Raw genomic sequence first — 22,836 nt, forward strand, 5'->3', positions numbered from 1 at the left:
GTCTTGCAATTTGCAGACGGTGCCTGCGCACTCGCCCGGCTGCCGGTTGCGCATGGAGATCAATGTTCTCCGTTCAGCTCGCAGGACGGCTTATTTATGTAAAAAATCGGAGTTTTGGTGCTTGTAGCTCGTAGTCTTTGATATTACGGTGAGACAGAGGCATCATTTGTGTTTGAAAAACGTTTCACTTCTGATTTATTGATCCCGGAAGTTCGACTCTGTCTTTCCAATTTTACCGAACTTCAAAATGATCTCGTTATCACTGGAAAACGGGTGAAAAATTATCTCGTTATCACGAGAAAACGGAGTAAAATTATCTCGTTATCACGGGAAAACGGAGGAATTATCTCGTTATCACGGGAAAAACGGAGGAAATAAAATATATGTATGCATGGCCGTTTAGGGCTTCCGTACCTTCAGTTATTTTGACAATAAAAAATTAGCAGAACGCAACAGTCACAGACATGTGGCTCCTGAACGCAACATCAAGGCAACAAACATTTTTATGAAGGTTGTGAAAGAAAATCACAATGTGTACAATTGCAGACACTTAATGGTTCTGAGGAAGGGGATAAAACACAAAATAGAAGACAAAACCATCCATGTGTCCCCAAAATGATCACTGGACCTGGTGACATGCTAACACCGTGACGTTCAGCATCACCATGGGCAGCTAAAGCGAGAGAAATGCCCAAAACAAGATGTTGCTTACCAAGTTGAGCGGTAAGTAGCCGTCTCTCTGTGAACTTGCCAGCCCAAACTTATTTCCATCAACATGACTGTTGGTTTAAACACATGAGGGTGACAATGTGTACGTCGGCTAACATAGCTAATCGATGCTAACTGCTCTGTAGCTTCTCAGTGGCCCCATTTTCACTTGCTAGCATCATGATAAATCTCATTTTTTACATATTCAGAAGCTAAGAGTAGTACAACCTCAGTTTGTGCCTCTAACGTAACTTTAAGGACTGTTTAAACATGTCAATGTCATATGAATATATGGGAATCAACAGCGCACAGGTACTTTCATTGCGCTCCACACGCGTCCGTTTACGAACGGAAACAAACATGGCAACCGGAAGTGACATGGTGCCTCAGTGCGCACTTATATTTCTTCCCCAGAGTGAGCGATGAAGGAAATCTATTTAAAAGTCATTAAATTATGCATGGAAATCAAAATAGTTCGAAAGAGAATCATTCCAGAATAACCTGGATTTTTGGTTGAATATTTGGTTATTTTTAATATTCACAATTATAGAAAAGTACCTAATAATATGCTACTTCCACCTACAATGTTAGGTTGAAAACCAAATATTTTAACATAGAAAAGAAGTTAAAATTGGCCAACTGAATATTTGTCTCAGATAGGCAGTACTATCAAGAGAACTTAAAAATCAGCTAAACATGTCGTTAAAAGCTTGGCTCATACTTGCCCTTAAGAAAAACTGATGGACAGCGTTGATTTCTGACGTGAAATTAAAAGAGGCAAACTGGGTTTGTCCCCATTAACAATTAACAAATCGACTACACTGAAAATATTGGGAATCAACACTGAGGTCTGTGCAGCTTTATGTTATGTGAGCACAGTATTTTTTCTGCCTTGATATGTAGATTTGCCACATCTCATTTACACATTATTGGTGCCAAAGCTGGTCTCAGAGTCAGATTCCCATTAATTGGCACAGATTTGCTCCTGTTCAACAGCAGTTTCAGACGGAGAATAAAGAAAGGAAAAGTGCTCCAGGACATCAAACACTTAAAGATTGGGAGGATTTCTTGGGGCACATACATTATGTTTTTATTATCCTTCATTTACAGCAGTTCTTAGGTATCTCTTGCTTATTGGGTTATTTTCTTTAAATACTTGGCATAGAAACAACTGGATGGCTATTGTGTTATCTCATAGGGAAACAGTAACTTCATCGTGTCTTCACGTTGGTCCGTTTGAGTCCAGAAGGAAGCATCTGTTCAGGTCAGGTTTATGTTTCAGTCCAGGGAGAATTCTTTTTCTTCAACACTATTGAAGAGACACAGATGTCCAGCACAAATGCAATGTAACTTTTTAGACAGCCTGTAAGATTCACATCCAATGTCTTTTTCTAATTCTTTGTTTTTTAACCATGTAGGCTACACATTATGGTCAAGAAAACCTGCATAGGCCAGTTACGGGCTTGACACTTAGTCCTGTACTCCTGTGTTCCTTAGAAGTACAGTAGCAGTTCCTTCACATTTAATAGTCAACTTTTTCTTAAATGTTTGTCTTGAATGGCTTGTGGAGTTCAGGATTACCACTTTATCAGGTGAACCACCATTTTCACATGTCACCAAAAATGATGGAGTGTTTTCTGCGCGTGTGTGAACTTGACATTTCTACAACTTTCAATCTACTTCAAATATGATATGGGTTATTTTCTCAGTATGCAGGAGGCAACACGGTGTGGTTATAGATTGATGCTTTATATCATGTAACGACTGTGTGTTTCGATCATCAGTTCGGGTGTGCAGGGGTCTTCACCGGCTCCCGGTGGTGCCGGCAGCGCTGCTGCGGTTCAGGTTGCGGCTGAGCTGAGGGAAGTGGACTGTGGGTGTTCGGGATGTAGGACCGTAGAGACCGAGATTTCTGGCTGCTGCCGATCTCCTGGGCTGCTTCACGCTAGGGAACGGGGAAAAGACCTGCTGCTTAGGAGTGCAGGTGGAGGACAACGCTGGGGTTGAAGGGGAGGAGGATAAATGAGATCTGGACAATGAGGAGAGAGAGGAAAGGGAGGGGGAGGACGTTTTGTAAAAGGTGGAGGATGAGGAAAGAGTGAGAGAGGAGAAGCCGTTAGCTGAAGGGGATGACGGGAGGCAGGATGAGGAGTTTGGTGTTGGGGTGGATTGTGGTGTAGGAGAGGAGGAGCAGGATGGAGCGAGAGAAGACGATGTAGGGACTGGAGAGGGGGACGGACTCGGGGTGGAGTTCAAGGAGTGGTGAGGTGGAGGTGAAGCGATGGAGGAGTGTCTGTCAGATGCGGTGTTTCTTTCTGAACGTGAGGAATCAGACTCTTTGTGTCGGTTTGAGGATGGCGGAGGAGGGAGGAGAGGGACTTGGGTTGCAGGTTTAGACTCTGGTAATGTTGGATGTGTATCTGGATCTGCGTTGTTGGGGGAGGTCAGATTAGAGGAGTCCTCTAGATCCAGGGAGTCCAGTTGCACCACCACCTCCGATACTTCTGCTTCTGTTGTCTCATCTGCAACCTGTGGAGCCTCTTCAGACACTGACCGTGTACCAGAGGGGTCAGGAGATGGAGACATGGAGGAGTCGCTACCCTCTTTCTGCTCCTCATCATCCCTCTCATTTTCCTCAATCTTACTCTCCTCTTCACCCTCAAATCTTGCCGATCCTTCTCCTTCTTCTTCCTCCTCCTCCTCCTCCTCCTCCTCCTCATCTTCCCTTTCCTCTGAACCTCCAAAGCCCAGTTGTGCTCGGGCCCTGGCTATATTCCTTCGATGTACTCGGACATGAGCACGCCAAGGAGAGCCTGCGCCTCCTCCAGAGCTCCCTGGAGATCCAGTACTGTTGGAGATCAGCGAGCCACAGTGCTGCCTGGCTGGGGAGCCCTGACTCTGGGACAGAGATGCAGGTCTGGACCCTGGTAGTGTGGATGTGGGTCTGGAGGGCTGTGGATCAGCGCGGGGTTTCCGACCCAGAAGGAGGTGGTTGATTACGGAGCTGGAAGGGTTGAGTTGGGAGGCCAAGACACGGGTGGCGGGGCACTTGTCTGGATGGGAGGTGAAGAGTGAGGAGACGCACATAAAATCATTAAAAAGAGGCAGAAAACAGTCGTTTCATGAGTGTAAGTCATGTGTATACCAACTTATAAACCTACAGTGCAACACATTTGTCTTGAAGTGAGGTTACTGTGACAGTGACTTGTGTTTTCAACCAGTTCAAATAACTGAATCAATTTAAGAAATTGTTTTTTGTTCGCCAAGTACAGTAACTACCCTCCCACCCACTAAACATGATCCATGAAAAATGTATCGACACAACAAAACTGTCAGATTGAATCAGTAATAAGTACATGAAGTAAAATGAACCACTTTTGTTTGATGGTGCAACAGCTGAGTCACATTAGAAACAGTCAGCTGCTTGATGCGCCTCCATCAGACAGCAGAGGGCGCTGCAGGATTTACAATCAGGCCTCTCACTGAAGGAGACATTACTTTGCATATTGAGGTCTCTAGTGTTTATAATATGTACACTAATAAATTGTCGTTCCAGTAAACTATCTAAATGTAAATGTGTTTATGAAAGCTGCTTTACAGAGTGTGTTTATACACACGAGTGATGATTAGTGTGGAAAGACAGTTGAGAGTGTATTTCAGTGTGTGTGCACAGATGTTTGAATCTGAAATGGAGAAACATGAAAAATGGCTGTAATACTGTAATACAATCATCATAAATCATATGCTAGCATGAGATGAGAGGATATTAAATAGAAGGAAGTAGAGGTTGTTAACAAAATGTTAGATAGGAAATCACCCAAACCAGAATAAAAGTACAGAATACAGCCGAAGAAACATGAATTTGGAGACATAATTACAATTAATCACATAATTGGAGACATCCGTCACTACTGGAGATGTCCTCGAAAATGAAATATTAACTGATGCTTTCCAGAAGTATATGTGCATTTTAAGCACACAGGGTTTTGTCATTATTAAAATTATAAAAATGTAGTATATACAGCAGCGGTGGAACTACTGTTACAAGTAAAAGTATATAACTGTATATACCGATGGGTAGTTGATGACTTTCTCTGGGGATCAATAAAGAGTTATTAATATACAGTAATGTATCATAATGTATTTGTATTATTGTATATTTTGTATTCATCTTAATCTGGAAAGTGGAGTAAAAAGAAGAGGTATAATACTTGACAAAACTTTCCACCACTGGTATACCATAACTAACAACATATCACATCTGTAATTTTCTGGTATTTTAACTGATGTTTAACTTCATTTCTGCATCTGGTGTCTAGCGTACAGTAGTGACGGGTCTCCAAATACATAGAATATAGCTGATATATAGACATTGCATATGCCACCTGCAAGTAGAACAAAACTATCACCAGTTTGAACCAGAGTTTGTAGATTTAGTGTTTGGAGTTAAACAACCTGGAAAGGATTCAATATATTTTAGCCAGTAGTTCCCTCTCCAGATTCCCAAATGTTTGTTTCTCTTTGGGATATCAAGAGAAAACTCACTGGTGAAAATATACAGGTCAACAGTTAAAGCTGTACAATGTTAAGTATTAACCTTTGTTTATTTATTTTTCCCCCCATTTATCCTAAACCCAATGGAAAAAATAAGTAAACTGGAAATCTTTCTTTGGAACCACGGCAGACACTTGTGATGTGGTTGACAAAACATTTTCTGACCAGATTGTTGTTATCTCCTCCTTAAATCATTCAATTACTTTGATTCAAACATGAAGGAATCATTAGAGAGCCTGAAATGAGCCCCAGAACACCCAGTTTCAGATGAGCCTTTGGTTCCACACCAGTACCGTCAGCGTGGTGGTCGGTACTGTCACTCTTGCGATGCTCCTGGAAAACCCTTGGACTTGTGCTCACTTCAGGTCCCGGTCCTACGAGTCAAAAGAACACCTAACTTTCTGCTTCGTGGATGTGTTCCTGTCCTTCTACCAAAGTAGGGCCTCATCAGCGTTTGCTTTGCATGTGTATGCTCGCCGGATTATGTTTTCTGCCATAGGCTATAGAGACAGTGTGGAAACAGGGAGAGAGAGGGAGAAGACATGCGGGAAGCTGATCACCGGGCCGGGAGTCAAACCTGGGATCACCGCGTCGAGGACGTTGAGCCTCTGTACATGGGGCGGCTGCCCTAACCACTGCCCACGGCCGCCCCAAAGAACCGCTTTTTAATAAAGACTTGGACATTAACTGCAACTTTCAGCAGACTTTATGTAAACGCAAGCACTGTATAAGCCGTGTCCATCGTCGTATCTATAACTTTCAAACACTAAATTTACTGTAAAGTCTTGCCTGTTACTAGGATTAAAGGGAGCTGGATTTCACATTTCGATCATGTTAAATAGAGCAGCAAACAACTATTGGCTATGTGAAGATATAGAGGAATAAGGACGAGCTGAGCACAGAATGAAGTTGCTCTCCCTCCGTGTGTGTGGTTACCAGAGCTTTACACTGCTCTCATATGGCAGTTACAGCTTCCTGACACTATCTCAATGGACAGCAGAAGCATAGCAACCGCCCTCTGGTTCCCCCTCAGGTAAACACTGTTAGCACTTAGTTAGCTGTTAAAAGTTCCTCATAGTAACTTAAAAATGGACACCCAAATGGGAACCACTGAGAGAAACGTTCAATGACATTTGAGCTTCCCTACTGGCATTCATGTGAATGTAAAACTGTAGAAAGAAAAAGCAGTTACTGTTTGAAGAATAGATGGTGGGAAATGACTGAAGTTATGATTATGATTGTTATCACTCTCCCCCCCACCTCACCTGTGCGTATGTAGAGTTGCATAGCCTGCTGCTGCTGCCGTCTTTTGATGCGTGTATATTGCTTCTTCAGGGCGTGGATGTCGGTGCTCATCCTCTCCATCATCATGCTGTTGATCGCTGCTTGATGCTCCGCCCTGGCACCTCCTCCGCCTCCTCCGCCTCCTCCCCCTCCAGCTCCCACGGCTCCCGGGCTCAGCTCTGCGATGTTCCCCTGCTCTCCTCGCTGGTCTGGAGGAAGAAGACAAGACCAAACACTGATGTCATGTTCTTTGTCCCAACACTCAAATCTTTACTTTCCTTATGTGCCTAACCTAATTTCTACTTCACTGTGATTTGGGCTTTTAAACACTAAGATTGATAGAAAAAGGAATCAAGATTCAAAGATTAGAGCGGAAGGGCTTAGTTCAAAAAGCGGAAGGAAACATTCCAGCAAAACAGACAAATCAGATCAAAACCAATGTGCCTTTTTTAGGTCAGTTTAAGCTCCTTTTCTTACTTATTTGCTCGCCCAGTTTTGCTTTCATCCCCTTTAATCAAGATCAGCTGAGCCACAAAACTAAGTGCCACATAAAAAAGCCTCTTGATGCAATCCGAAGAAGATGACATGATGAATTTATTTTATATTTAAAAGACCAAATGTTTTGAATTAAAAAAACAGTTTTGCAGACCAAAGTAATGAAATCTGAAGTCTAAAGCTACACATTTCAAAGAGTTTGGATCCACATGAAAGCATCCAATCAAACTTGGACAGCCTTTCCTGTTTTTTAACCTTTGCTTGACAAAATCAGCCTGAAGGAGGTAAAAGTGCATGTTGTTGAGATATATCTACTTCAGTGTATTCCTGTTTGTTTTCTCTTTACTACTAGAAAAGGTCAGACGTTTCCATCACATTTACAGCAGCTCATTCTCCTTTTGTGGTGCAAAGACCAAATCTGACCCAGCAGCACACAGTGTAAGATGCACTGTGGAGGCAGCTGATGGTTAAGTTTGTTTACTACAATTCAACTGTTAATATTTGAGCTCAAAGAGTTGGACTGAGATCTACTTATGAGGTTAAATTAAACACCAATTTCTAGCTGAACTCCTTCTAAAATCTCTCTGGAGAGAAACGACTACTGTTCCAGATTTTAACCAATGTTTTTAACTAAATCCCTCCGGCTGTCCCCCCCCCCCCTCCATCTTTGGCAGAGCCGCTGACGGAGGAGGAAGTGGGGATTTGTCTGGAGGAAACAGATCAGAGACAGTTTGTACTTGCAGTCAAATCCAGGGCAGAACACAAGGATTCGGGGCGGCTGTACAACTTGAGCCACTTTGCCGGCGTCTATAATCTTGTGTAATTTGTGTGGCTGCACTGACCTTTTAGATGTTTCTGGTACCGCTGCAGCTCCGGGGCTAGTAGCCCCCCCAGGGGCCCCAGGCAACCGAGAGCCGTCACCATGGAGTCTTCATCATCCATGTCGGCATCGTCATCGCTCTCCCAGCCTCCCAGACCGCCACTAGAAAAAGATGACATCATCATCAACACGGCTTCCTCTATAATACTGTTCCCATCAACACCATCTCACACATACACATGTAAACTGAATGTTTTACTTCACATTTTTCATGATGGTAAACGCTAGTAAATGTTGTGTTTACGCTTTATCTTGCCATGAACAGTCATTTTACCTTGCAGAACATGGAGGTTAGTTTGTTTTAATTACTTTGGTAAATACAAAACTAACCCTTTAAAACACCAAAGTCACACAATAACACAGAAATCTAAGCCATAGACCGGCTTCTGTGTTCTGAGAGGTACGATTACTGATTTTATCAAAGGAGAGAGCACAGATAATGGGCTGCCTGATGGTAAAGCAGTGAAAATATTCTAAATATAGGGCACACTTTAACTGATATTGACTTTTTAAGTGTCTCAAATACGTTTTACTGCTGTTTTACTACCCCGTCCACAGCAGCACATTGCTTTGCTCCTGACTATAGTACCTCGTACAACCCCACTTCAAAACATCATCCAAACTTTCTCTTTAACTTTTCATTAAAGGCTGCAATTACACCCTGCAGCTGTACACATTTACTTTGCACATAGACTCTAGTTTAAAGGTACCCCGTCAAGTTCTACAAGTACAGTCAATGTTTCTCAACTTCAAAACATTTTACTCAGGTTTTGTGACCTACATACATCTACTTTTGCATTACCTCCCACAGTCAGCAGGACTATGCAACATGTCACTCACCTCTTCCTAGTAGAACATAGAATACATTGTTCCTCTTCCTCACTTTTAAAGGTGCAGTAAGCTGGTGAAATCAAATGAAAAATGCCATGTGCAGCATGAGGACAGAACAAACCTGCCACTGGATTTGACTGAGGTAGGGAACGGAGTGATGTTGTAGGTGTATTTCTCTCTCAGCTCAGCCAGTTGAGGGAAAGGAAACACCGCCATGGCGTAAACCTCCTGAAAATGTAGGTAGACATCCGTTTGAAAACATCACTAAAGAGGTTAAACAGGTGTGTGCAGTTTGGGTTACGCCGTACCTGCATGAGTTCAGGAGGATCGATGAGGTTGTGCTCCAGCATCTCCTGGGTGAGACAACCCATAATGCTGTAAAACTCATCTGCTGAGTGACAGTACTCGATCCTCCTGGATAGAGACGGGAAAGGAGGAAGACAAGCAGCATTTAAAAGATGGGACACAGGAAAGGAGGGAGACAAGCAGCATTTAAAAGATGGGAGACAGGAAAGGAGGGAGACAAGCAGCGTTTAAAAGATGGGAGACAGGAAAGGAGGAAGACAAGCAGCGTTTAAAAGATGGGACACAGGAAAGGAGGAAGACAAGCAGCGTTTAAAAGATGGGACACAGGAAAGGAGGAAGACAAGCAGCATTTAAAAGATGGGAGACAGGAAAGGAGGAAGACAAGCGCATTTAAAAGATGGGAGACAGGAAAGAAGGAAGACAAGCAGCATTTAAAAGATGGGACACAGGAAAGGAGGAAGACAAGCGCATTTAAAAGATGGGAGACAGGAAAGAAGGAAGACAAGCAGCGTTTAAAAGATGGGAGACAGGAAAGGAGGAAGACAAGCAGCATTTAAAAGATGGGAGACAGGAAAGGAGGAAGACAAGCAGCATTTAAAAGATGGGAGACAGGAAAGGAGGAAGACAAGCAGCATTTAAAAGATGGGAGACAGCAAAGGAGGAAGACGTTCAGTTTGAGCATGAAAGCAATCAAATTCACATTTGGACACCCAAAGTCGAATCCCAGTTTCTGTAATGGTCCACTCACTCTCCCAGTCTCTCCCAGATGGCGAGGGCGACCCGAAACAGCACCTCTGAACCCTCGAAGAAAACCGAGTCCCAGATCTTCAGCACGGTCGGTGCCGGCAGGCAGGTGGCGAACATGGTGAGGAACCACTGCATAGTGAACACGTTGGTCAACGGAGGCTCGTAGCTGCCTGAGAGAACACAGGCATACAGTTTTTTTTACAGACGATACTATTTTCTCCAGCATTGGGTAGCTGTACATGCTGTTGGCACCAAATACACATACACAGGCGTGTACCTCCGGCCTCTCGGTTGGCAGCTTTCTGAAGGTGGTGGAGGTGCTGGGACAGTCTGGGCAGCTTTAGACGCAGCAGGTCTCTGAACACCGCCATGTCCACTGACACAAGCAGACAGGTTAAAACACAGTTGGTTTGACGTTCAACAGCACAGATTAAAACACAAATCTGTAAGTACTGGGGATGTTTCATTGTCTCATTTTAATTCACACTGTAAATGCTGTCTTACGGTCTGTTCTAATAAATTAGCTTTTTCCCTATTGGATACTGACATGTTCACACAAAACTACCTCATTATTGTTAGCTACTGAATACTAAACAACATTAATTATTTTAATTTTTCATTGATGTGCCGCTCATTTTGGACTACAAAATGTCAGGATATATATAGAAAATGCCCATCAGAATTTCCCAGAGCCCAAGGTGACATCATTTAATTGCTTGTTTTCAATGATCAATGGTGCAAAACCTAAATGAATTCAATTAAGACATCAGGCAAATAGTCCCATCTGAGAAGCTGGAATGAGTGAATTTTGTTGCATTCTTGCTTAAAAAAACTTACTTCAAGAGTTTTGAATCAGAACTTTGTTTTCTATCAGTTGAGAAATCTTTTCAACTCTAGATCCAAGGAGACTTGTACCCTCCTAATACAAGAATGATATGTCTCTAATGGATCTGCAACTACATATTTTATTGAAAATGGACAACATATTCTGCACTTTTTTATACAGAAGTATGAAACTTGTAGTTTATTTCTGGGCTGACGTTGTTACAGCACGGCTCTTTCAGAATTGTCTTCAGTTTCTAGGTGAATTGGCCTGTATGTGCGTCATTGTTTTTACCTGACAATGCTCGCAGGTTGTTGGCAAAATAACTCTCAGGCAGCACTTTGTCAATCAAATAGATCATCACCTGAATATAGAAGGGACAAGATGTGAATATTTAATCAAAGGGCAGAAAACAACAGAAACGCCACCTGGAAGTCATCGTTTTATTCTATTATTACCAGTGGGTTATATTAAAAAGATACAGCTTAACTTTAATTTTGAGCATACGTTCATAATTTACAAATCTGGATTAATTTTCTGTTAATACTGTTACTGTGTGTGTTTACCTTAAGTGCATCACTCTCATGGCCCTCTGTAACTTCCAGTATGAGTGCAGCCAGCACGTTGAATCCCTGGCAGTAGCCCACACTTTTATTCCAGCGGGCGTACGCCAGCAGCACCCTCTTCAGCACCACCCTGTCCTGCTCCCCCTCCTGGCCACAGTAAGAACTGCAGCCCGTTCTGTGCAGGTCCTGCACATTAGAAGGATTTACATGTGTATGGATTATTATATTATAAATCAGCGCGTGTATAGAATAAATTAAATAATAAAGAATTATCGTTTCAAAGATTTAAGAGGGAGACAGTGATGAGACGTAGATGATGGGACTTTGCCCTGTTGATGGAAACGGTAAATTATGTTGAATCTGTGAGTCACTGAGAAATAGAAAAGAGCTGTTTCCATGATGCGTCATCTCGTTGCAAGCAAACATCCTCTACCGGACTGGCTCTTCCTCTAATAGGAGAGCATGCTTATGTGTACTTAGTAGGAAAACATTAATGATCGCTATCTATGATGTCAGTCGTGCACTTCCTGAAGATCACGAGTCTTTGCCAGTACAGGTGGATCAATAGTCAAAGATCATAAAACACTATTAAAATTGGATTTCAGATAGTCCGCTTCCTCTAGTTAAAACAAACAGAAAAGTCAAAGAACACAAGGTCTGTGTCTTTGCTGTCATAATTGTCAGTGTTTTCATTAATGGTCAGAGATTGCTCTGTTTCAGTCAGCAAATACACATGGTTGAAAGATAGATACAGATAAACCTCTGGTCATAAATCCTACATGTGGAACTAACACAAGCACAGTGTATTTATGAAATGATGAAACATTGGTACTAAATTAGTTATCAAACTGTAAAAATATTGGCTATCAGAAGGTTATTTGCAAACAAAAGGTAACACTTTTAAAATAGATATTAAGATAAGATTTTTTTTTCTCAGATATTTTTATCTGCATACTACTGGAAAGGCTTCGTCACTGGCACATACACACAACCCTCAACATGACTAAACCATCTGATTACCTTGACAATTTGGATGCCGAGGGAGTCATCGTCAGGGTTGCTACGCTCGTTAAAGGCGAAACGAAGCGTCTTCTCCCAGTCGATAGAGATACTGTGGAGGTACTGGTCTGCTAGCGTTAGCCAAACCTGATACACAAGAACCACATCAATACTAGAAGAATATCAAAAGCTAAACACAATTTCAAACAATAGGACAGATTTCCATTCACGGTCCCTACTAAGTGATAGTATTTATAACTTTGAATATTCTCAGGTTTCTTGTGTTCGAGGCCCCTCATTCACTGATTTATTTTGTTTTGAAAGTTAAAAAACGAGGACAAGATTTCATTGTCCATCTCCCCTGACAAGATGAAAGTAATCACTTCCATTCCCCTCTCACTCTCCTCCCGAGAGATGAAGTGATGATGTGAGATGAATGCAGCGTTGTAGACAGAGTGCCTCTGCATATTATTCTTTGGACAACACTGTCTCTCTCAGGACTGTAAAACTCGGTTCGCCAGAGTCGGCAATAATAAAGAAAACACACTTTTCTTGTGAGAGCACAATCAGGGTCTTTGCATTCTTTTGCTTCAAAACAGACACAAACAAAGAAGAGCAAAACATAAGGCCTCATTTATCAAAATGTCTGTTTATATGAGATATATTTCTGGCTCAAAGGAACACACAAAGGTTGTAGCTCAGAACGTATAAAGAAGTTTTACTGAACATTACAATGTTCAACAATTACAAGGCTGCCGCTAATTTGACTATTTCAAAATAATGTACTACTTACATTTTCCTTCCATCAGTGAGTACAAGAAAAATCACTGTCAACAATGTCATGTGTTGAACATACCCTCTTCCTCCATTCCTTTGGTATCCCAGTAGGGAGCCTCGCCACTGCTTTAAGGGCATCGTACCACTGTGGGGAAGAAACACGGTTTAATTAACCAGCACACTCCCACTCAACCCAGTGTGACCCAGCTTTGAAATATTAATACTTCATGTATTATACATTATTTATTGTTGGTAAGAGGAAAAGAGGTATCGAGTGCTGAAAAGGTTCAATCTTCATCTGAAGCAGTGAGTTGAGTTCTTACCTGCTGGAATCCGTTCTTTCCCAGCGATGGTTCGATGGTAAACTTCAGTCTGGTGTCAACTCCTACACGCCAACAAGAGACAACAGGTCAGACTGGTCTGGAATCAGATCTGGGTGACTCACTCTACTACTACTGCTACTGCTAATACTACTACTTCTAGTCAACATCCCAACGTTTCTGTACAGAGAGGACATTTTTTCTTCCTCTACTATATTTCAATATGCATGTGTAGATCGTATACATAGTACATAGTATACAATATGTCTCTTCTCTAGAATATGATGCAACTGAAATCTTAAATAAAAAAAACATCCTAAATATGAACACACAATGTAAGCATCATATATGTCACTATATGCCAAAATTGTCGGTCTATACAGGTAGATTTTTAAAGTTTTCTAGCATTTCATCTCTTTATACTCAGAGGGAGTTTGCTCCACGTTGTTGGAAGCTGAATCGGTACAAACATGATCCCCTTTCACTTGAGTCTGGACCCTGTAAGTCCTTTCATTTGGCTGCAAAACCTTAAAAAAATGCAAGATAAATCAAACGAATGTGAAACTGAGAGTCTAGCAGGCTAAACAGCTGTATATGAGCACATTTTAAGAATGCAAAAATTAAATCATTATCATAAGACAAACAAACAAACAATTTAATTAACTTGTGTCAAATCCGTCCGTTGCTTATTCTTTAAATATGCTAAACAGAATTGAGACAGCCTGCGGACTTTCCCCGCGTATAAAAAGGTCGGTTAGAGAGATGCATCTTCAACTTTCTCTAACGATTGTATAAAACAAACGGGGGATTTAAGGCTCCAGGTTCCAGATTAAATCGTTAGCTTTCTGAGCGGAGTTCGGTGCTCGGAGACGCTTCACTGAACAGTCGCTGTCCATTTCCGCGTGGTGCTGAATCCGCGCTTCAATCTCCGCTTTACGGGAAATCGTTTCAAATCTCTTCGCACGCACATCCTCGGAGGACATTTAGCGCAGTAGGCTAAACCCTCCCGAAGACCGAACGGAAATTAAACTTTGATCTGAAGTTAAGAGGGAAGGTCCTGACACGTTTGGGCTCTGGGCCAACGGCGGCCATTTCTCTCCCCTTCCCGTCTCCAGCAGAGCCTCTGGACAATTCATCTGTCGCTCAAACGGCAGCCGATCGCTCTACAGGTAACAGTATAATGTCCACCACAAAACAAGGTCCTCACAAGAAGACAAAACGTGTTTAACCTGCGTGGTCCTCCCCTGTCGTTATTCCCTGCGCCATATGAACGTGCGGCTTTATTCTAGTTCTCCCCTCGGCTTTGGGAGAGGATTAACCGTAAAACCCTCCTACTTCCCTGTCACAGATTACACCAGCAGCTGATACAAAACACGTATGTAGACAAAAGGTGGGGGTCCAGAGGCTGGAGTATAACAAGTGATTGATGAATCTACCAAGGGGAGAAAATACTTGAAAATAAACCGGCTAGAGGATGTTTAGACTAGCTACTGGGGGAGAGAGGAAGAACGAATCAGGTCATGAAAGGAAGAGAGGGAAAGGGGGAGATAGAAAGGGGAAGAGAGAAGGGAAGGAGAAAGGGAGGGAAAGAAGAAGAAAAACACAAACTAAACTAAATAAACAACATTGAAGATTTGGACTGAATGAAATGGATGGATTTTTGTTGTCCATTTTAAGCATTAACCATAAAATATCACAAATCCCTTTTCCTTCTTTCTTTTATTTATTAATGCTACACATGCTACACAAAAAGCTCTTTTAGGCACAAAATATATTATAAAAAATATAGAATGTTATATTTCCTATCATTTTAGCCACCAGACTGTAGTGTAACCAAACCCTCTAAAACCTGAAATGTCCATATATATTGAAATTGTCAAATGTTTTGGGGGAAAATGGATAATTACTTTAAAACTGCCAATATGATACATGCAAAGCATTCGTGATATAGCAAAATAAAGTAATTACCAGCTGACAACTTCAACATCCCATTCAATCAGGTTATGACTTTCTGGGGATATAATATCTATCAGTGATTCATTGTTTTTAAATAGAATACACACTGATAGTGTGATGATATATCAGCCATCATTCTGATAATCTAATATAATAATTGCACCAGATATGACAATTACTTGCCAATAAATACACTGAAAATGAGAGTAAGGGAACTATTTGAGTGAGGGCAGTAAACGCGCCCCTATAAAACCATGGGCAAACATATGGACAGGTAATATATTTAGGCTACATCCCTTCCGGTGTGATACTACTCTGTCTCCAGATATTGTTTGAAACAATGAACCAGCAGCGCCCGTCCCCATAGATCCATGAACCGCTGTCACCTGGCTCTAGGGTGCAGAGCAGCCGGGGCGCACTCCTGGATATCCCGTTCCGTTTCTTCAGGACGTTGCTGATGATGTTCCCGACCCCTCCCGATCCCTGCTGCCGCTGCTTCGCGCCCGCCCTCGGCCTCCTGCCGGCGGCGGCGAGCCGCTCCTGCCTCATTGGGAATGAAGCCGTTCAACCCGTCCAACCATCGTCCTGTCCCGCTTTAATAATCCGCCTTCACGTCGCACTTGTCGATTGGGGAAATCATCCCGATAGAAGCAGCTGTTCCTCTAAACGCTCTCCTCCAAGGCGCTAAAAACGGGTCAATTCAACGGATTCCCGTCGTTCAAAATCTCTTCCGGTATAGCTTGTGTTTCCGACCTGAGCGACAGCCTTCCGTCCCTCACCCGGTGGAGCAGCAGTCCGGGAAGCCTCGTTCAAGCGACTTAACGTCAACGAGACATAGGGTTCAGAAAATGTCACAAATAGCCGATGGTTTCAGGAGGACATACGGTTTATGTCTGGGCTCTAGTGGTGCTGATGCTGCACACCTCCTCATCTTCCTCCGGTGTGGCGTCACCAGGAGGAGGTGCAAGGAGAGGCGCGTGGGGAGGAGATACAGAGGGATGAGGTAATGGTGAGAGAGAGCGGAGAAGCGAGACAGGAGAGCAGGGCCGGATTTTTGTTTTCTTAACCCACAAACTGATCGACCAGCTGATAATTAAACCAAGCAGTGTAAATACATATATGATGAATAGAATCTGATTCTACTGTCTGGCTGCATCACAGCTCCTCCAGACTATATTCACAGTCAAATGACTGACTGAGGTTTAACCACTGACATACAGATGATTGGGGACACCTCGCTGCTATTTATCACTGGTGAGGTGGATCCAGGTAGGCTCTTTTATCACTTATTGATCGTCCTGATTCAATCTGCACCAATCACAGAGGAGCAGTTGCAAAAAAGAGGCGGCCTTTCAACAAAGTGGAGTTGAAATTAATGGCTGATTAAACAAGTGTCAGAAAATATGCTGGAAGCAAATTTCTAGATTCATTGTTTCAATTAAATAAAAATCACTAGTTAGCTTCTCACAAGTTCACATTCACCCATTTTCTTAGTTTCTAGATAAATACATTTCTACTTCTGCTTGGATAAAACAAGCTATTTGAATATTGAAACTTAGGTTCTGGGATATTGTGATGAATGCTATTTCATAAAACAAACAATTACTCAAGCTAAGGACAACCATCAGATTAATCAATAATGAAAATAATCGTTAGTTGTTTAATCAAACTTTGCATGGAAGCAGAGAAATGGTTGCTGATTATTATTCTAAAAAGACTCTTAGATACCAAAACACATCTCAGGATGAACAATTACATTCTTAGAATACTGCTGTTAGAAATATAAACTGAAAGTTTAAACCAGATATGAATGTCACAGGTGGTTTAATTCTCCTACTTACCACTTTTAGATGGAGAACGTTGCCTGGGATACAACCAAGAAATGTTACCTACAATTCAACTATCCGCCAGACATCAGCAAACCTCACTAACCCCTAAAAGTTAAGAAGTGCTGATCCTGCTTCGTCACCTACTTCACCAAAAATGGAGAGCAGTTTGCAAACTCAATCGATGATGCATGACATTATGATTCAGGCGTACAGGTGCAGTAAGTGCTTCCTGAATGGAAAAGACATCCAGCCTTGATGATGTTCAGAATCAATACCTCCAAACAGCCTTCATGATCATGTTGAATAACTATCATGATACATTTTCTTGTCTCTAGATGTTTCAACTGCTCTGATCACTCACGCCATCTTTAGGCTCCTGTGAAATGCAGAGACCTGTTGATGTAATGTAGCTGCAATTCCTTCATAATGGGGAGATATATATATATATATATATATATATATATATATATATATATATATATATATATATTACTGACAGTACACTATATTTACTCTTTTATGTTTCATAGAATTATTAAAACTCCAATAGGCATTATTTTGTAAGATAAACATGTAACATGAATCCAATAAGTGCAACTAGTTTCTATTAAAGGGATAGTTTGGATGTGTAGAAGTGGGGTTGTTTTATCCATCAGTGAATTACCTACAGTGGTGGTCGACACGCCTCCAGTTTGGAGAATCAGACAGGAGGTTTACCTTGTTGTCAGACAGCCCTTTCCAACAGGGAACTGCAGTCGTTATAACCACGTTCCAGACTCCATTGACAAAAACAGTGATTTTAGCTCACAGAACATGGAAATTGCTAGTCTTGCCTTGATCGGAGAGTTAATTTATGTCATTGTGACTTTGGTGAACCAAAACTAACACCATAGTCACACAATAACATGAAGAAACTAACTGATGGAGGCAGGGGTAGACCAGCAACTTCCATGTTGTTTTAAACATGTTAATGACAAGTTTATTCAAGTTCATTGTTTAGCACTGTATATGTACATGGCAGGTAACATGCAAACAGAGTAGCATGCAGTTTAGCCTCTGCAGCTTTCCACAGCAGCCATGTTGACTCCACAGTATACAGACTATAATGGCACGACCCCGTGTGTAAGTGCCTCATTACAATTAACCCATTTATTATCGCATACTCCACCTCCTGCAAGCCATCATGCTGCATGTTAAAAAAGAAAAAGAAAAGGCGACAATCAAAGCAAAATAACCACATCAGAACTAAATTTCTTCAATTTCACTTCGTTGAATTGTTGCTCTTTTTTTTTTATCTGTAAAGAGTTCAACAACAATCAACAGCAAAAACTGAAACACTCTGGGCAACTGTGGAGAGAATCCTTTCAGTACTTTCATTATCTTCATTACTTTTTATAAGATGAATTCTGTGAAAAGATGTCAGCTTTCGGACTCCTAAGATAGTGTTTAAAGTCAAATTACTGTGTTAAAATGTTCTAGTAAAGTGAAATCATCCTTAAATATGTAGACATCATGGTTATAGCCCACATTCTAACAAAAATTCCAATTAGTACAGGCCAGATATTCATAGATCATTCATAGAAAGAGGCTTAATCCATAATCTCTTCCCAGGAAAAATTACCTTTGTAGACTATGTTTCCAAAACTCTCTTACATAACAGAACAGTCGGGTGAATTGAAATTATTTTACAAGCTGTTTTGATATGAAAATGAACATATGATTCCCCCATAGTTATGTGCTTTGAGTCTACTGTATGTCACAGTCACTTATGTAAATCTGAGAGCTATTTCCATACTCCATGATATGAGGACAGGGAGGGTCCTATATAGAGTAAAAACCTGTTTATCTACAGTACCCTGCAAATGTATTCACCATGTTATTTCCAAATGTGTTTACTTTTTTAGCCTCTGAGCACCTGATCGCATCAAAGATTTATAGAAACACATGGCAGTATGAAAACACAAGATGTAAGGCGTCTATGTTGTTTTTCCCCCTTAATTACATCAGGGTATTACACAGCACTGAACCAGGAAATTGGATTTTGGGGAACAAAATTCTATGGAACCAAACAAACTTTTGAGACTATTTTGCTCCCACAAACATGAATAGGCAGTTGTGTCCTAATAGTTCTTCTTAGACACCGAGAAATAGTTCTAGAGAGAGAGAACAGCCTGTGAGAAGTACATTTTCATCTTAGAAAATATCTATGTTGTGCTCTCATTTGGTTGTAAACCTACTAGAGGATGTACGGGTTAATATGCAGATAAAGAGATACCATCCTTGAGACTGGCCTTTTAAAAAAAAAAAAAAAGGGAAGAACTGTGTATTCTTACTTCGTTTTTGTGAGACAGCCTGAAGGCAAGCTGTGATGATGTCATAGTTCTTCTGCAGTTTGTGGCACAGTTGGTCCCGTCTCTTCAGCTGGCGGAGTAGTTTGGCCGACTGCCGGCCTGTACGATATTTCACCTCCTGGATGATTGACTGCAGCTCCTCCGGGGCTGAAAAAGCAAACACAAAGATACAAACACAGAAATGTTCATGTCTGTGTCTGAAAAAAGGCTGGAAATCCTAAAACTGTTCTAAAAAAAAAAAAAAAAAACTATTTTTTACCTTCAGAAATTCCACAAGCTAAAAACATGGATGTCAGACTTTCTCACCAGCACTTAAACGCATCACTCATCTCTTTTCTTACAGTGAATTTTGTCTCAAAACTTCACAAATGCACGTATCTGATGTACATTTGAGAGTCAACTCTCTTTAAAAAAGGTACATTTCAAGCAATATTAGTGCAAATAATAGAAAATCTCTTTTGAAATTAGGTTCCTTGATCGTATTTATATTTCTGTTTTTCACATCCATCTCAGAAACAGCCCAGTATTTATTCAGGTCTGTCTAGATATGTATTCTAAATAAAGCCACTTAATATAGTTTGAAATAACGTGATGTCTGCAATCCACAATTAGATCAGAATATTGCAGTTGCTTTTTCGTTTTCCACGCTGCAGGCGAAGATGAAATGAAAACCAGAACACTGGCCCACATAAACACACACCCTAATCCACATTTATGGAGACTAAATGTTTTCGGCTGAGGAAAATCTGGTTTTCAATTGAAGGTGACACAGATGTGAAACACAACCAGATCTGCGGGACACAGTTCATCCTTGCTTTTGTTATATTTCTTGCAAAATATAAACATTTTGAGCTCAAGTTTTTTATAGAACTGAACTCAAGAATCAATTATTTACATTTTAAAGCAGACAAGCACAAAAACGGAAAAAAACTAAATAATAATGGTAACACCAATAGTTTATAATGGGTTAAACTGGCATCTGCTACAAATGAAGCATTCTGGGCTAAAATAAAAAAATCACATCTCATACTTTTTCTTTCTCTATTGTTTTGCACAGAAATCACTAGACAAAAATGTTATCAATTATATTCATTATAATTAGTTAATCCCATAGGTCTTCTATCAATGTGAATACCAAATATTTGCTCATTGTAGTCGAAAAACACAAATACAGATTTGCTATTGTCCTTCGTTTCACATTCATATCACTTTGAATAAAGATTTGATGATGAACGTTGAACAGACCAAAACGTTGTGAATAAATGATAATATTTTGGCTTTTTGTGTGATTTATTTGACTTTTGTGTGATTGTTGGTGGAGAAACTATAAAAACTATAAATAAGTTAAAATCTTTGCAAGCCACCACTTGGCTTGCGTCATAATGTTGCATTCCAAAGGCTAAACAATTAATCAAAACAAATGACTGATAATAAAGTGGTTGCATTTTTATATCAATATCAATGTTGACATATTACCACTCTTCTACCAGGAGGTCAAAAGGTCATGATCACCTTCAGCCAATGCCCAGGATGGCAAGGTCCCCCTTTGAGCATTAGGATCTTCTTACCTCACACTGCTGACCACCGAATGTAAACGCTTGATCCCTGACTAAGCACATTCAAAGTATTCACATGTTTTAGTTATTATCAGAGCGTTTCCTCTTCCTCAGTGGCAGCCCTCTGCATTGTTTAACTTGATCGAGCCTCACGTGAGCAGAGGGAAATCACTGAGCTCACAGGCCGGGCTATGTTTACTGTCGGATTCCACTTTGACAGAGGAAACAATGGCAGCATGGCACTCACAGCAACATGCCTTTCAAGACTCCGAGGCGACGCCGGATAGCACACATTGGAGTATTGCTGAAGTTGAATTAGTGTCTGCACACATACTGCTATAATGTAGCCCATCCTGTTCTCTCTCTGCTATCATTTTACGTATTACTCATTAAATGTCATACCATCCAATGTCACTTTAAATATAATAATAATAAAATATTCAAAAATGTTTTTTTTAAGTATGCCTCGTGTATTAGCATAATATGGAGCTCACAGGCATAGATTAAATATCCAAAATAACAAAATGTTTTCCCCATTTACTCTATTAAGATGTCTTGTAGAGAAATATCAGCCCACGCGATATATATTTATGTTTTAATCTCAACTTTGTGTCTACTCCACCATAGTATTGCTGTTCCTACCTGCGTTAAGTAACTTAAACATTGTAACATCTCAGTCTTTTTGTTTAAGACAGATGGAGAATAATTAGACACATAACAGGACAAAGACTCTATATGATGAGCCTCCATCATACTTTTCCAACATGATGTACATGGTAATTTAGGAGGCGGGCCAGGGGAAACATTACCCCGAACCTGTTTGCTCTAAGGCTGGAGGGCGTTTGTATGTCGTTCAGATTGCAATAATCCCCTTCGTGATTTAGACTAATGGATGAGTAAATTGAGCAGATGCTGTCAGGATGCCAAAGTAGAAACAGGACATGCCCCCGCCCCTGAGCACAAACACCCGCCACACCCCTCACCTTTCTGGGCCAGGTAATTCATCTGATGCCTCCTGGTGTGCTTCTCCTGGAGCTCCTGGAGGAAGCTGGACCCGGTGTTACTGCGGCCCAGAAACGCATCGGAGCCGGACGCCTCGGTAGAGCTGTCCCAGCTGTCCAAATTCCTCCGGCTGCCTCCACTGTACGTCTCATAAAGCTCCACCAACAGACAGTCCATTATGGAGGACCTCAGAGATTTGACTCCATCTGCCTGGAACTCAGAGTCACTGTCACCGGCCGCGCTGGTCCTGCGAGCGGCAGGCGGAGCTCCGTGGTCGCTGGTGGGGACCTGCGGTCCCAGAGGTGATGATGTGTCATTAGGTGACTCGGCGGGGCTCATCCACTGCTGAAAGCCGGAAAAGTCATCCCGGAGGGAGACGGCAGAGTTGACAAAAACGCCGCTCTCGTCCTCTGAACATACGCCGCCGTCACATATGTCAACTTCCAAAAGTTCGTTCCCGTTAAAATTCACCTCAGACGCCATTTTCTTCAACGCTTAATTAACTCTCCGTTTCGCCAGCAGCTATTTCTAAGAGAGAGTTGTCATTTTTCCAGACAACACAGCAGAAGTTGAGAAGTTTTTTAGTTTGAGCGTCTCGAGGAGGATAGAGTTCCTGGAGCACTCCATTCCTCACCTCGGGAAAGGTAGAGACCCGTTTGACAGCCTTTAGTTTCCTTCCTGGAGTTCCCTGCCTCCCCCCTCCGAGACTGAACAATGAGCCAGCCCACTCTGGCTACATTTCTCAACGGCTGCGAAACTTCTTCAGGTCGCGCGACAGGTGCTGGTGGATTGGCCAATCACGGAGGAGTAAAAAATATACTGACCAATCCGCTTCCTTGTTTTAGCACTATG

General features: G+C 41.5%; 1 protein-coding gene across 7 annotated transcripts; it reads right to left on the bottom strand.

Moving 5' to 3' along the window:
* Positions 1-419: 419 nt before the first annotated feature.
* On the bottom strand, positions 420-22,678 carry tbc1d30 (TBC1 domain family, member 30). 7 transcript variants are annotated; one of them, XM_084038877.1, is made up of 15 exons: positions 21,966-22,678; positions 19,409-19,573; positions 13,294-13,355; positions 13,050-13,115; positions 12,215-12,340; positions 11,195-11,380; positions 10,923-10,992; positions 10,083-10,181; positions 9,807-9,975; positions 9,061-9,166; positions 8,874-8,980; positions 7,884-8,023; positions 6,528-6,755; positions 5,556-5,636; positions 420-3,761 (listed from the first exon to the last, which is right to left on the bottom strand). In XM_084038877.1, the coding sequence occupies exons 1-15, from the start codon at positions 22,465-22,467 to the stop codon at positions 2,512-2,514; spliced, it is 3,357 nt and encodes a 1,118-aa protein (XP_083895003.1). In that variant the 5' UTR covers positions 22,468-22,678; the 3' UTR covers positions 420-2,511. The 7 variants fall into 7 exon arrangements, with proteins under 7 accessions (XP_083895003.1, XP_083895002.1, XP_083895005.1 ...); XM_084038876.1 differs by having other exon boundaries at positions 10,071-10,181; XM_084038879.1 differs by lacking the exon at positions 5,556-5,636.
* Between the last annotated feature and the right edge of the window lie 158 nt (positions 22,679-22,836).

Source organism: Eutrigla gurnardus (assembly GCF_963514095.1).
Source record: "Eutrigla gurnardus genome assembly, chromosome: 21".
Lineage (NCBI taxonomy): Eukaryota > Metazoa > Chordata > Actinopteri > Perciformes > Triglidae > Eutrigla > Eutrigla gurnardus.

Excerpts from the sequence above, each read along its gene's own strand:
- tbc1d30 (XM_084038876.1), bottom strand. The coding sequence starts at position 22,467 with ATGGCGTCTGAGGTGAATTTTAACGGGAACGAACTTTTGGAAGTTGAC. Across the intron at positions 10,993-11,194 it reads ATGAGAGTGATGCACTTAAG|GTGATGATCTATTTGATTGA; the intron begins GTAAACACACAC and ends TTCTATATTCAG. Across the intron at positions 10,182-10,922 it reads CAACCTGCGAGCATTGTCAG|TGGACATGGCGGTGTTCAGA; the intron begins GTAAAAACAATG and ends TGCTTGTGTCAG.